This window comes from Nuphar pumila, unplaced genomic scaffold (genome assembly GCF_984573655.1).
Source record: "Nuphar pumila unplaced genomic scaffold, dmNupPumi1.hap1.1 HAP1_SCAFFOLD_121, whole genome shotgun sequence".
NCBI lineage: Eukaryota > Viridiplantae > Streptophyta > Magnoliopsida > Nymphaeales > Nymphaeaceae > Nuphar > Nuphar pumila.
In genome coordinates this window covers 67,539-83,574 of record NW_028323181.1, presented here as the reverse complement: position 1 = coordinate 83,574, position 16,036 = coordinate 67,539, and the positions used below count along the sequence as shown (strand labels likewise).

General features: G+C 51.3%; 1 protein-coding gene across 1 annotated transcript; it reads right to left on the bottom strand.

The window, feature by feature from the left end:
- Positions 1 to 1,531: 1,531 nt before the first annotated feature.
- Positions 1,532 to 8,224, bottom strand: LOC149811158 (uncharacterized). Its single transcript, XM_089994017.1, has 6 exons — positions 7,971 to 8,224; positions 7,008 to 7,188; positions 6,050 to 6,389; positions 5,250 to 5,601; positions 2,570 to 2,801; positions 1,532 to 2,170 (listed from the first exon to the last, which is right to left on the bottom strand). The coding sequence occupies exons 1-6, from the start codon at positions 8,222 to 8,224 to the stop codon at positions 1,532 to 1,534; spliced, it is 1,998 nt and encodes a 665-aa protein (XP_089850143.1).
- Between the last annotated feature and the right edge of the window lie 7,812 nt (positions 8,225 to 16,036).

Below are 16,036 nucleotides of genomic sequence, written 5' to 3'. Positions count from 1 at the left end.
GAATCCACAAGGGAACATGGCTGCAGGTGGAGGCTCCTGTAACTCCTATGATAGCCATGGGACGTTTTATTTGCATTGGATTTTGATTGTCATGGAAAGCAGGGGAACCTCAGAGGAACCGTTCCCTTTTGCAGGATGCTCGGCTGTGCGCGGTTGCTGCTGAGCCTAACACTATTAACTCGAGCAACAACACTTCGCGATGCCCCGTGCCAGTCAATGAGACAGGAAGTACAAATGATCACTATGATGCGATATCCTATCGTTGTCGGGGAACATGCGTGGCCATTTGGCGTGGGACCGCTGTGGTGATACGTACGAGGTGTTCAGACGCACGACCTGAACACGACTTGAGCCATAACGTGCTGGAAAATACCAGATACTTGAAGCAACTTGCCATGTGAAGAGCATGGAAGCCCTCCGCGCATGCATACGTTCGCGCGAACGGTTTGTCCTGCCTCTACAAGCGATGGTCCGAATAGGCATTGAAAGCGCGTACATCAACTTCAGGCACCCCAGCACGCCGCACCATGTCCTCAAAACGTCGAACGTAGAGCGCGCGCATGGTAAGGGCAGCTTGTCGTATCGTGTTGGGCATACACGATGAGCTTGTATATAGCAAGAGTGAGGCCCTGAGGCTTGCACCGCATGTACCGAAGCGAAACACCTGATTATAATGCAGATGTAACAGTAAGATGTCAGGTACGAAAAATGACTGTGGGTATATGGACAAATGACTCACCTGTATCTTCATTCCCCCAAGAAGCAGAGCTGGTCACGGCTGTGGCTCCGTCTCGAGACCTTTTCGAGCCGTTCATGTAAATACTTAACACCAAAAGTTAATACACCTTGTGAATGCAATCTAGCTTATAGCGCCTTTTGCAAGGACTGTGTCTTGCCATGTACTCCCTGTGAGCATCGTCATCCAAGGTGAACACGCTCTGCAGCAAGTGCTATCGAAAATTCTGGTAGCATTCGCTTGTGTGCTTGTTGCTCGTGTTTATTCTGCGCGGTGCAGTGCACAGACGATCACCGGAGGTAACATGATGATGCACCCCTATCACCGTCATCAGCCTTCTGAGACTCAGACGGTGACTGTACGTGCGTTCTCAATATGCCGCAGTCTAAGCATGCTAAGACATCTGCAGCGCAATGCGTAATATATGCCATAAGAAGGGCACTACACGTTTCGATGGCCCAAAACCCGGAAGCTCCCGCTGCTGGTGGATGACGGCATGGACAAAACACGCCCTCACTTGCTATTTACTAGATGCCTTCGCAAAACGTTCTCACTCAAGAAACGTTAGCCAGGCCAGGGAAACGACGACGTGAAAGTCATGAACGATACAAGCTGTGCGGGCGTTAATCTTTTCGCACCCCTTACAATGGCATGTTGCGGAGGTAACGCGCATTCCTCAATACCTTGGAACGAAATGTATTTTCATCCTGCTGCATTCCGGTACACAATAGTAGACAAGGAAACTGACGACGGAGTACGCACGTCAGTTACACAGAAGCACAGAAGAGGTCACAACTACTTCACAGCAGCTCTTACCGTGCGCTGCATACTAAAAGCAACAATCAACCCAGCAACGCCCACCGCAGCAGCTCCACAGAGAGACACATCCAATGCGTCCATGCCCTTCCAGCGCCCGTAAAACTGATGCCGCAGCACACCAGCCTGCGCGCATGCACCCCCCCAAAAGTCATGCGCGACACGGTGCAAACCTGCCCCTGGCCAATGGACAGTGGTGCAGTCCACCAGCACACCGGCGTCTTTCACATCCCGCTGTCGCGAATCGTTAGGTGCGGTAGTAGCCAGACTGTCAGTTTCACAGCGATCGGACTTCCCGCGGTCATCAACGGAAGGCACGGAAACAGGATTCGGCGCGGAGCAATCATTCACACCATCACAAGCGCAGTTTTCTGCACAAGCACTGTTTTGGACCATAGCAGCTTCGAGGGCAGTGCTCCGATCAGATTGCAAGTGTTTGGCCTGGCCGCGAGGCTGCGTGGTAACGCGAGCACGGCTGCGAGGCTGAACAGCGGCTGGTGCTTCGGGGCACCGAAAGACCCAAGAAACAACCTCCGCGTGCACTGACCAGCGGGTGTGCGAAGAGACTCGGACGTCCACGACGGAACCCATCAGGCCTGGCTCGGCATCCACTAACACCTGCAACGGACAATTTCGGAGAAACGAGACGTTATATCGCAATGTCGGTAGCGCTTTGCAGCCAAACGTGTGCGTTCGAATCTTCGTTCGGCGCAAGCTGTGTGCGCAGGACATTGATGGTTAAGAAGTTGCTCTTGCAGCAAATTCCGCCGTAGGTGACGCTTGCCAACATTCGGCGGCGTACAAGATTTCGTTTTGCAGCTCAACATGTCGCCACCATCACCGGACATGGACCATGCCGAGTGCTGTCTGAAAGCAACTGCCGGAAATTGAAGAAAACAATGGAGAGCAAGCTAGCGGCATACCAAGCGCGGAGTCTGATGGACAGATCTTATGATGCCATCACCGCTCTCCCAGCGCAGCATGGAACAGTTTTACGCAAAAGGTCTGATACCGCACCTGGGTGTGCTGCTTGTTATGTGCTACCAGCTTGTTGTTCTTTGCCGCGTGATCCACAACGTGCACCCGCTGCAAAGTGCCAACGTCACCAGTGTACGCATCTGCGAAGCTCTCGACGAGGGTAGTCAGCAGCCGGCTACGAGCTTTGACAACATGCGAAGCCACTTTCTTCATGCGAGCCGCAGGTGTTCCGGGGCGCGGGTAAAACTGCGAAATGTGCACATGCGAGAACCTATGCCAGGCACACATGGATATCAATAAATGCTCCATGTTGATTCCCAAGTAGTTCTTGGAGTTGCCAGTGTCCATGTGGATGCGGTATGTTGTAACACGATACATCATCATAACGTAGTTCTTTCATTATGAAATTGCTGCAAATGCTGGGTATAGCCCGGTGTGGTTGCATCCTGATATGCATGTTCCGCCACACACAGGGTGGAGATTTATTAGCTATACACAGGGAAATGGCCGGATTTACGACATGCTGACTTGAACCACCCACCTTGCAATGGCTCAATCGACAGCCCAGACGGCCCTTGACTTGGTGAAGGGCTCGAACATATCAAAATTTGACATGTCATGCGAATTACATAGCAACAAACCCAGCATATCCCCCCTGCAGTCGTGTATTTTCGGGGTGACAAGGTGGCTGCCCCCTCGACCCCCCCTGACCCTTGGCCGAGAGGGGGGCTCCCCCCGCCCTCCTGACATCATGCACAAGTGCAATTGCTATATTTTTGCGGTGGTCCCCTGCCCTGGTGTGCTGTGAAGCCGCAGATACAGTCCTATGAATGATTGCCATATACGTGCACGTAGGTGCCATGCCACACAATCAAGCCCCCACGTGCACAGACGAAACAATTTCACCAGCTTGCAGCGTGGTTTTTTTAGCATATGTGGTTTCACATCACTCCCGAAAGCTCATGGCCTGTAGCGTCTATCACGGGTAGTTGGGCCCAAATGAAGTCATCCCATACTTCGCGCCTGTTGTGGTGTAGCCCATCTTTGAGCTGCGACTGTGGTCTGGAAACTCAAGTTCTCGAAATCCCGCCGGTATCAACATTGTAGTACGCTCCGAGTTCTGTCTATAGAGCCTTCATACGTCTCCATACGAGCTGATTAAGGCGCAGTACCCTATGGCCAAAGTCATGACTATCCCCGGCACTCCCGTAACCACAACTTTCTCAATACTTGTCCGATTGTAAATTTAATAATTTGTACAGACGCATCTCGGCCTGGGGTAAAATGAAGGCACCGCCTTTACCTACTCATTTCGCGCTTTTTCAGCACATTTGCTCAACGTCTTGACCCTCTACGGGCGATGTGAAATCCGCGAAAAGTATATCTGCCAAAGTATGCACAACTAGGTCAAACACTCCCGACAGAGCTGAGATTTATTTTGATCACTGGTTTCAATAAGACCGGTCGCATTCAATTCCGTTGTGTGAGGGCTTCGGAATGGGCGCTACGTTTGTGTGAGAAAAGTGTGATGGTGACGTCAGGATCACCCGCCAGCTCAGTGACATAAACCGTGTATAGTTAATAAATCTCCACCCTGCATGTACAAGAACTTGTCCATGTATGCGGAAGCCAACAACAAGCCACCCGCGCACGCCATGGAGCACAACTCCCTATTCAGGGCAAGGACATTGTGCCACGATACACTGCATGTAATTTGGTGCCACACTGCTAGATTACCAACTTACCGATGTGCTCAAGGACGCGGTCATGCTGTAACTTCCATCATCGTCATTCGCCGTGCACAAACCGCAACGTCTGTGAAGCAGCCGGAAACGTTTGCGAATCAACAAGAGCAACAAAAAGAGCTCCGAGGGTCACATCCAGCTCGTGCTGCAAGAGGTGCTGACTGTTGTATATATCTCTGTGATACCCCCCGCGGTATCAACCATGTTCGTTGTAAGCACATGTGGAGCCCGAAGGATGGGCGGTACCAGTTTGGGGCCTGAGGCGCGCTCACCACCAAATAGACAGCCCTCTTGGCTACCCTTTTCACCCCAAAATGACAAAAGATGTTCGGGCGAGTAGGCAAACCTGCCATGCAAAGAGGCTGGCATCGGCAGGGGGGTGATTACCAGGAATGGGTTTATCACAAAGGCATTGAGAGACTCCAGCATTGGCTTGTGCAAGCGTGATGTCTGTGATGCACAGGCTGTATGTTGTGGTCCAACGTAGTGGGACTGCGTTCAGGGCGGGAATGGACGTCCTGATTAAAGCTGGCCTAAAAAAAGTTGCTATAGGGTGCGTGCTGATTGAATGCTGTCCTCGCTCTGATATATCCACACACGGACACTCACCGCAGATGATAGAGAACTTGTTGCGCCCAGTCAGGCCCACAAATCCCGCGCTGGACAGCAACCATCAACCTCCCCGTATCATGTCAACATGCTGCAGACATCCTACATTTCATTGAACCCATGGGCTGACGGTGTGACGGTGTTTGTGCGATGGTACTATTTCCACCTGACGACACATCTCTCCGGAACCGAGGTTGGCTCTCATTTGTGTGTGTTACCTATGCATTGTCCACCTTTGAGTTGAGATGAAGGGAGGGTCAATACTGAGATACTGCATGGTTGACCCTCCCATGCGTATCCCTGGAAACAGCAGTCTCTCGGAGCATGATGCCAGGAACAAGCACTGGCCATTGAACGCTGCGTACCTGTACTTGGCCACAAGTGCGAGGGTCAGTTCAAAATCAGCATCTGTTTCGCCTGGAAAACCGCAGATGATGTCCGTTGCAAACTGGACGCCTGGCACGAGTGCGGTGAGCGTGTCGATGACGAGCTCAAACTCTGCAACTGTGTACTCCCGATTCATGCCCTTGAGAACCGCATCACTGCCCGACTGCACAGGGATGTGCAAGTATGAGTAGACCAAAGGGTGGCGCAGAACGGCAGCGATTGCCGTGAGATGCTCCAGGATGAATGGCGGATTCGTCATGCCAACGCGCAGCATGACTGAACCGTCTGGCGGTAGCTCTTTGATCATGGCATTCAACAGCTCCGGCAGATCTGTACATCACTGTGGCTGGTTTGATCAGTGTTTCAACCCAACTGAACTCAATGATCATCATGCAACATCATGTCGAGACTGAGAATGCTTGTCGGTCACCTTCGCACACAGAAACAAAAGTTTCTCGCGCCCTTCTTGATTGTAGACGTAAGAGGGGGCTGGTACCATGGTATGTCATCTTCGACTTGCACACCAAGTTGGTCTGAAAGCTCCGGTGAGTGGCCACAACGTTTTGGCAGATTGCTTTCGCATCGCAGGCACACGAGAACAAGGACAAAGCCAAAACATACAGCACTGATGCGATGTGTAATGCAGTGTTCCAGGAGGGTCTCGGTGCAACAGGTGCAATGCACAGCATTCTGAAAGTTCCCTTGCCAGCTGGATCTTCCAGCTAAATATTTTATGACCAAACAAATGCAGCTTGCCGTACGAAAGGAGAAAACGCACTGGTGCCGATGTCGCGGCCATAAGCGCCAGTGTCCTCGGAGGAGAGCCAGATCTCACGGACTTCTGGGTCGGTGACAACATCAGCTACGCGAGCTACCAGCTCCGAAAGCGCATAGCTTCCCAGCTCCCCGCGCGCGTGTTTTGTTTTGCAGTATGTGCAGGACCCCAGGCACCCGGTGGAAAGCGGAACGATCTCCACGTGCCGGTTCTTGCGAACCTTTGGCAGGTCCAAGGACGGCAGAGCCTTCTTCGTCAGCAAGCGCACCACGTTGCCTTTGAGAGCCTCTTCCACCACTTCCACAACACGGTCAATCTGCGTCACTCCGAGCAACGAGACGTCCTGCACGCGGTTGGAGAGGGCTTGGTGTTGCTCCTTCCATGCCAGGTGAAAGCTCCGATATGTGAGCAACGAGGCCTCTACGCCTGGCGGCAAATGGGCCTCATTGCCAGCCCGTGGACATCCATGACATCCTGATATGATACTCTCTTCACCACACAGTCCTATCCACATGAGCACCAGCAGCTGAACGCGGGAATTGAAGTCTTTCAGACGATCTATTTATAAGCAGTTCAAGGCATCTTGTTGTCAGCCCTGCTGTTACAATGACATCAACATTGATTGAATGGATACTGACGGATGTCATACGCATCGTAGGTCGCTGTGACAGACACATGAAAATAGCTGACTGCCAGATGCTGTGATGTGCGTCTTGTGGCGCTTGCAGGTGAGCAACTGCTGTGTGTGTATCAATCTCCAAAACTAGCTTTCATGAAAATGCGGAAAGCTTACAGGAAACTTCGCGGAATTCCGAGTTGTCTTTGCAAACTGCGAGGACTACCTACATGCTGGAAACGCTTTGAAGGCTGAGCTGTAGGTAGCACAAAGAGGTATGAGGTATGCCAGGGACCTAGACTATGCAAAGCCCAAGCCCTGTTTGCTCAAAATCTGGCTTCTCACCTTGAGTTCACTGGCATTTTTGCTTCCTTGCGGCACACAACCAGCAACCACGACATGTTTGCCAGCAATCTTTGCCTCATTGATGACGGTGGCCATCTGGGACTGGCTTGGACTTTTCACAGTGCAGCTGTTGACCAGCCATACATCCGCATCGTTTCGGAAAGCCTCGTCAAAAATTAGCCTGCGCGACAAACACAATTGAGATCAACATTTGCTGGCATCAGGCATCGAGAGTAGATGCATAAAATCATAATATGCAGTGTGTCCGTCGCATCGATTGACGTGTAATAGGTATTCCATCACCAAACATTGACGTCGTTTGGCACCGGAGCAGTTTGACATCCTGGAGCATGTGCGAATATCAAGGCACGGCACAAGAGACTTGGTACCACAAAGAGTTCCAGGGTATTGGCAGCGATATGGGATGATCTGTAAAGTGGTGAAACTGGCATCTTGCAGCCACTTGAAAAACATCAGAAGGTTGTATCTAGCAATGGTGATATCCAGCCATTATCCTAAGTCTTAATGGCTCTTTCATTTACCTTGGGCTAAGATGAAAGAAACTGTCCACTGTCCATCAACACAGGTACTCACACGAAAAGGACACAACTGTGAGAGAGCCGTTGGGTTCACCCAAATTTTCCATATACTTTGTTTCTGTAACTCAATTGCCAGGACGAGAAAGAGCATGTCGGGATGTGCATGCATTCACGCCTTGCCTTCACGGATAACCAATTTGAAGAAACTGACGGTGCAATTCGCACCGCACCGTATTCAAAGAGCCATGACTTAAGTGCTATGCATCAGACACGTTTGCGGACAGATACACTTCTTGAAGTTCGTGATCTGGGGCTCGAGGAGCGCTTACCGTCGACCCTAATGCTTAGATTGCAACTTCGGTTGCAACCAAGATCAAGCACACAACGTCACGCTCATGAAAGCACGTGAGTCTCGTAAGCGCACCGATACCCGTACGCCTGCAATGCTCCCATCATGTATTCGGAATCGCTTTGGTTATGGGAACATCCAAAGGTCTTCACCCACACGCTGTGCACCCCAGGGACACACGCTTTGGTGGCGGCATCCACATTTATGGAACTGTTCTCCTTCGCAGGTTCAACCTCGGGCAAGGGTGCCCGATTTGCACGTGTATCAGCGGACTCGACATACAAATCCTCGATGTCGTCTATGACCCCGTTGGCTCCCTCATCCAACATGGCGCAACCTTCAAATAAGTCGTTATGCAAAGTATGACACTATGGATGGAAACTACAACGTCTTGAGATGTTGATGCTTGCACAATCACACCGTGGATTGCGCCAGCCAGCACGCCAACGCATCGCTGTTACAGGATTATGATAATGCTTTTGCAAACTTTGTCCTGCCGTGGGGGCCCTTAGAAACCATTCGATCCCTGACAGACTTGAGTGGCATGTCTGTTGAATGAGGCGACGTGTGTTCGCCTTGCCTATCTCGGCTCTCAGGGGCGGCTTCACGACCTTGTTTGGCGAGGAGGCCGTAGCACACTGCCGCATTGACGACTTGGAGAGGTGATATACTAGTCACCAGCCGTTTGATTCCAGTCCGGGACCAACAGACGAGAGGCGACATTACGACGGCATGCTACCGAGAATTGCTATGTGGTACCTCCGCATGTATGTTTCAAGATGCCGAATAACTGGCGAGTGCCTTGCCATACCAGCTTGATGGTGATGTAGCATCAATGCTCAATTCTTGCCCTAAATTTCTAGACGGTTATCCTATTCTCAGGCGCTGTGTACGTACCCTGTATACGACCACATAGCGACATGGGAACGTGCTGCATGCCCCGGAGCCTCGCGATGCATCGGGATAGAGCTCGCCTATATCGGCAGCATTAGCTAATTGGCGTCCGTATCCGCTTGTTTCAGGCGTTGCATGATATAAGTTGCATCTTGAGCGATGTTGTATCCGAGATTGTATTGCGTAGCCTAAGAAAGCCACCAGCCGCAAGTTCCTCAGGTCGAGTGTGGTCACCCGAAGGCCTACGCCTTGGCGTCAATGTAAGAAAGCGGGGGCAGACAGCAGGAGGGGGCGGCTACGCACTGCAGAGCGTGTGGGACATCTTGCATTCCAAGGTGAACATGGGGAGGGGGCTGGCGGGTGCGATTTGAAAGACGTGATACCCCCCCCTTGCCCGTTCCCCATCCTGGACTGGGTTCAGGGCTTCGAGGAGAACTCACCCAGCCTGTGGCAGGGCCTGCGGAGGGTGGTCGAAATCCAGGTGTCTGTCACTGCTCCGTTTACCTGTTGCGCGTTTTCTTAACCATCATGTGTGCGATTTGACCAGGTGATTCTGCAATGCTAGTGTTGAGTTGTCTGTACCCGTTTTTTCTGAGTTGTTGCGTAAGTGAGCGTGGATGCTTCACTATTGAGGGTTCCTTCACATTCGGGTTGTGAGGTTGCGTTTTGCGATTTGGTGGTTGGTTCATAGGGGTCCTCCCATGCCAATCCCAGCGTGCAGTGCCGTGCTGACTGATTGGCTCGCACAACCCCCGCATTATGCTTGTGTCAATACAGCCCAGTTTTCCTTGTGATTTTCAGCCTGTCCCTTGTGCTATGTACTTTCTGATGCATAAATGCTTGGAGGTTTTGAAGTCGTTTGCATGGGCTTCTGTCCTGGGTGCAAACCATCCTGTCATCACAAGCTGCTTCTCGATGTACCTGACCTGTTGCTTGGCTTCCTTCGCTCGTCGATCCCATCCTCTATCTATCCTCTGCAAGAGAGCCTGTTATATTCGTGACAGCTGCCCCGCTCCCCGGCATGTACTTCTCCCTGCGCTGGCTTCCCCGCTGGGCTTGAGGCCGAAGCCCTTTGGGTGTGACCTCGTAGGCGTAGTGCTTGCCTGCGTGGTCCTGGCGTGATTCCCAATTGATTGCTTTTCTCCTCTGTTTAAGTGAATATTCCTTGTGAGTACACAAGCGCGTGCATCAGGGATGATGATCCGCGTCATCTGTCATGTTTTCGTGGCCCCCCTCAGGTATCGGAAGCTGCCATGGGAATTGCAAGGGACTCACAAAATTCAATGACCCGCAACATTGATTCCAAGTTGCACTTGGAAACGCATGGCACGTCCATGTGAATGCGGTTGTAAGCCCCACTCAGATGGGTTGTCTAGCCCACCGTTGGGAGCTTGAACCTGGCTGCAAGCTAGCTGCTTCTGCAACGCTCACCATTTGCGCACACAGGAGGTCGCGATCCACAGGAATACAACCTTCCTAACAAGCAGCGTTAACGCAGTATTGAAATGTTGGAATCAACAGTGGAGGTAGCCACTCATGCATGCACCGCGACTTGTACAAACCTGTACAAGGCTTGTCACTACAACAAACGTGGAGTTTTTGTTCACACACAGTCCTATATCTGTGTTCGGTGCTAGCATCACTCAGTTGTGTGCAATACTAGAACCTTTCCGACGATAGCTGTTTCTCAACATGAAAGTCAGGGAGCTTTTCCTGAAACCTAACTCTGTCTGTTTCTGAAGTCCTCTGGGCCATAGGGTCGGATGCGGCATGGGAAGCGCGCTGCATCCCTTTTCGCGCCATCTGCTTTCCCCTGCTTCCAGTGCGTCCGCCCGTGGACTATGTTAGCTGTTGCCGCATGCTGAAGGCTACTCGCTTGTGTTTGCCGGCTGATCCTGCTTCTGTTGCTGCATTGTCTGCTGCCACCATTTTTGGCAACTTGCCTGCCCTGCCTTCCTTGCCTCCTATTGCAATTTTGCCTCGCCTTGCGGCCGGTGTCGCTGATGCAGAGGTGGTGGAGCAGCACTTGCTGCCTATTCCCCAGGCCGATCAGCCTGGGACTGAGGCCAAAGCCCCTTGGGCACGCCTCTCTCGCCATGTTTCACGGCAGAGGGGCATGGCGTGTGATTTCTGGTTGTGTTCAGTTGGTCAGCGATCCCGATTCCTGCCATCCCTTTCTTCGATGTGCGCGCATTGCCAGTCGCTCAGACGTTCTGGCACCAAAGAATCCCCTGTCTAAGGTGCTGTTCTTGGATCCCTGGATCCATCCCCGCGCGGACTTATTGAACCGATCGCATCTCCATCTCGTGCTGCAGCTGGTTGCCCGATTGCTAGCCAAAGCAAATCGCTGGTTGTGCACGGTTTCCGGAAACCTCAGCTGCACTTCAGGAACATGTTATCCGTACGATGCGTTTTGCTGTCATTGCGGTGGACAACTACGGGGTTGCTGCTTACAAGCGTTCGATCGCTTTGGCTACTCCCTCATTTGGGGCCAGATACGCCCCCAAGAAAGCGGTCCAGGTTTTTATAGCATCTGAACACTTGTCCTTCGGTTTCGAATTTTGGGATGATAAACACTAAATTCGGGGTATTAACCGTCAGTAATCGTTACAATCTGTCAAACCACTGTCTTGCGACATAACAGATAGCCCATGTCATGGTAGTGCGCTACCTGCACTCGCGAGAAAGCATGCCCTAGGCCATTCCGGTGCCATTATAAACTCTCATTCATAAATTCCATGGCAATCGAAGTTATCTGTAGCCTCACACCTTGGCAGAGCTTTCTGGCCACCACACCTCACAGTGTGTTGCAGTGCTGTTCATTGTCTGAACAAAAAAGCCTGATATGCGTGCTCACCGGGCGGCATTTGTCGTCATATCATGTACATTATGGTTTTCAGGGTCACTGGCGCAGCAAGAGTCTCAGAGGTATAATCAGCTGCAAATGATTCGAGCACACAACAGTTACCATGTGGCGCCCGATCCGGCTATCATCGCAGCAGGGAAAAGGTGCGCTCCTGAAAATAATTATGAGAATATTTTAGTGTTGCTTCAATTTCCTAGCTGCCTGACGATCAGGACATGCTGTATTGTGCATCGTGTAGCATGACGTCGCCATGACGCTCGCTGGCTACGCGACCATCGTGCCTCTTTACAACCATGAGTTGTGTTTTATATGGCTCAAGTTACGATAATGAATATGTCTTCAAATATTGGAGGTGTATGGCTCATCTCGACCGGAGTTTTCGTGGTGCGACTTGAGCTGACAATCGCTGAGTTTTCGCAGGTTTTTTCCACCTTCCAGCGGATCGGCAGCAAGCAATGTTGTCACAGCCTCAGAATATACGCAACCTTCCCTGACCGATTTATTGTCCAAGTACGATGTTCGCAGTTTAGAGCTGGACTTCTTCGAAGACGATGCAGGAGGTATGTTCTGTCTGGTATTCTCATCCACCCTAGTGCGCTATCTCGGTATTCTCATCCACATTGTCCAAGTTGTGGACCACACCGCGTTGCAACCACCGTCGACACAGAATTCCTGTGCCTTACGGTATCTAAAAGCACGCCTCGGCGTGCCTAGAGCTGGACTGAGCATATGCAAGCAAGTTCAAATGAATATTCTCCAACCACCCAGTGAGAAGCTGGTACCAACTGCATACATGCATGCACGTAAATTGACATGTAAATTGCACCAGACAACTGTGATTGGAGTCTCACTTGCCTGAAGGGCTCTTCAGACGCGATGATGCTAAGGAAGTGCCCACGCAGAGTGTAGATGCAAGCATACATGTCGCCAATACCGTATACATGTGGATAAGGTGGCTACCGCATCAGCCACTGCATCCGTGTTGTACTACTGGGATTTCTAAATAATCAAAGCCATAATATTACGGAATGTGTAGCAAGAGGCATTGAGCATTAGTGCCATGTGCCCCGTGATATCACACTGATTCGCTGTGGGCAGGCGTGAGACGCCATGTGTCAGGTGCCCGCTGCTGTAGTTAGTAGCTTGTTGCATTGTGCCATCTCTCACATCATCATCGCCATTGCAGGCGACTGGTATCCCCCGACGCTTATACCGGTCATTTGTTTTGACATGGCAGTGGCGACCTGCAGCGAAGCAGAGCTGCATAAATAGTTTTCCATCATTGATGATGATGATGATGTATATCCCGGCCTTTGTAGGGGCAATGGTGTGATGTATCGGCGCTCTCTTCAAGTTCTGGCTCGTGCGAGCGGCCGCGCGTTCATGACAGGCTTGCCTGTCCCGACCGCCGACGTTCAATGAGCTGTATTGTTTCGAATGTGTAGATGTGGTTGTTTTCGGCCTAAGCCGTAGCTCTTGCTCTTTCTCTGTGCGATGTAATGATGTTATCAAGGAGGGATTTGTCACAAACGCGCTTCGTGAACTCAGCATCGGCCTTTGTAGGGGCAATGGTGTGATGTATCAGCGCTCTCTTCAAGTTCTGGCTCGTGCGAGCGGCCGCGCGTTCATGACAGGCTCGCCTGTCCCAACCGCCGACTTTCAATGAGCTGTATTGTTTCGAATGTGTTGATGTGGTTGTTTTCGGCCTAAGCCGTAGCTCTTGCTCTTTCTCTGTGCGATGTAATGATGTATATACCATATACCATGATGTAATGATGTACATACCTTAGACATACACCTTAACTTACTTGATCTTACTTAGATAGATATATATCGTTATCAAACACTACCGCATCCACATGGACATTGGCAGTAAATCGATCAATCAGGAGCCACGCTTGTTGAATTATAACGCCGCTGGTTCATTCGTTATGGTTCAACAACGCTATGTCTCGGGCGCAGCGCGCGCTGCGCCGACAGGGACGTGCCCAAGGGGCTTCGGCTCATGCCCCGACGTAAGGGTCAGGGGTACAAAAGGGGAGCAAATACAATCAAGAGTCCGCCAGAAGCAGGCATGCCCAACACCATTAAAGCTAACAGACTCTTCCACAAGAGGCAAAAGCCTCATATCAGGGGGCTCGCCAATTGTTGAAACATTGGGCAGCACCAAGTTGTCGGAGCCGACATGCGTTGTGAAAATGCGCGAGGTCAACATGCGATCACAACAAACAGATGCTACGAGGGCGAACATCATGCAAACGTACTTCACAACAGTTGATGTGGAGGCTACCGGCGCGAGTTGGAGAGCAGCGAAACAGCCATGAACGCCAAAGCCCATTTCCTGTGCCCGTCGAACTTGAAATCGCGATGCAATCGTTAACATTCGAGGCTTTGCAGGCAAATTTGGATATAGGGCTGGCAACTTGCTTATCGGTAAAAAGTTCAAGGCATCCGACCCCGCGATGTTCCAGCCGGGTTTCCAAGGTACTGCACGTGGACCATCTCGACTTTCAGTCTACGTGTGCCATACTCGCGCTGTGCCTGGCTGAAATCAGGGCGTGGGCAGATGCCAACCCATTGCACGACCCCATCACACTTTACTTGGAGTTGAAGAAAAGACGGCTTGTACAACTTGTTGACGAGCTCAGGGGAGCTCTCCACATTAGACACCATCAATTCGTTCATTTCCCTTCTTTCGGTGCGTTGCTCCATCCGCTTCCAGCTTGTCATGCTTTGCACCTCCGTGGCGTATGCGGCACAAAATCACTCAGAAGTGCGAGCAGCAACCCAAACAGTTCAAAGCAAACCCTTATTTGAAGGGCATGCCCTAGATGGCGCAAGCAGCAACTGAAAGTTTTGCGAACACTGGCAAGTGACGATGCATGCAACTGAATGTGAACCTTATGCTACGAGCATGCAAATGAGTGTGACTCGTCCTCCTTCTCTGTTGCATGTCCTCTGCCATGCATAACGGCAATTGTGAGAGCATACTTCAGTCTTTCTATGAGACTTTTAGTTGCCTGTCCTCTTGCATGCTGGATTGCCACGCATACTTGGTGTCATGTAGAGTACACAGCACTGAGTCACCTCGTAGGCAGTCGCAATGGTCACGCCCAACCCACTAACACGGGCTCAGTCGTATCAAAATGTAAATGCCCTTCCGTATTGGCACGCACCACGCAGCCGTGCGGAGGTAATATTGACAGATGCAGCATGGACAGTGGGCTGAGAAGAAGGGGAACCGTGCCGGAAGGTAACAGGGACTGCGTTACAGCATTCTATGTGTGTTAACAACTGTGTTGCAAGTGGCACTGCTTGTGAGAAGATGGATGTGTCGCAGAAGGCCGGGGTACCCAAGGCGCTTGCTCCCATACCTGCACCCACGGATGCCAACTACCTTGCCGCAATTAACCAGGTCGTGGACGCGCTGGGCGGTCTCGATAAACTTGTCAAGCCGGACGATGTCCGCGGGTCAGCCGCCAGCCTTGCAGAGGCTATCAAGGCTCCGACATCGCCTTGGCCCATGCTGAAAGACATGCGTGGAAAGTTCGTCCTAGTGCAGACTGGTACGCATACTATGCGTTGCACGTTTGAAACACTGACCCGCATGGACATTGCCTAATGCAACTCAGTAAGCAAAATATATCTGGAAGGAACGTCCTTAGCTCGTCACCTTTCTGATTTGCGTAAGGACTCCTTGGAGAATGATGCAATTGTCACAACTATAATGTCGGTCGGTGGGGAGTATTCACAACAGTTGCGAGTGGGGTGTCAAAAGCATACTTGACGACAAACAAAGTACATCGCAATATATGTCCTGAAGCCGATGCAAGCGTACTGCATTGGGTGCATGAGGCTGTCATTGTCGTCTCCTATGCTACGTGTTACTGTGCTAATAAGGTATTTATATTCAAGGAATTGCTGGGTGTGGTATAATGCATCCAGGCCTCGCTTTCGTTGCATATCTGCCACTAAATCAAGGTCAGCGTTGGTCCAGACACCTGCTGTTCGGTGAAGCCATATCATATGCATAAGCTAGGCAATGCATGTGCTAAGCAAGTCTCTGATTGGCCTGAATGGATGGTAAACTGGATGGCGTGGCGAAACATGCATATTAGTATGCAACTGTTGCACAAAAGGTGTACTCCGCATCCAGTCATCACTAATGATCGCGTGCTTACGCGCAGTGCGCAAACCCTAGAAGCGCAGGTCCGCATATCCATCTGCGAGCCTGCGCTTGTTGCGCCATCCTTGATCTGAGCGCGCACTCTTGTCGTAGGGGTTTCCTGTCTTGCATATATTGCCGTCGCCCCCCTACGGGCACTTGTTACGTCTCCGAAATACCTCAGACAGGTTATGGGCCCAGCACGCTTCCACTGCG

Excerpts from the sequence above, each read along its gene's own strand:
- LOC149811158 (XM_089994017.1), bottom strand. The coding sequence starts at position 8,224 with ATGTTGGATGAGGGAGCCAACGGGGTCATAGACGACATCGAGGATTTG. Across the intron at positions 7,189-7,970 it reads TTGCAGGCGTACGGGTATCG|GCTAATTTTTGACGAGGCTT; the intron begins GTGCGCTTACGA and ends TTTGTCGCGCAG. Across the intron at positions 2,171-2,569 it reads ATAACAAGCAGCACACCCAG|GTGTTAGTGGATGCCGAGCC; the intron begins GTGCGGTATCAG and ends TGTCCGTTGCAG.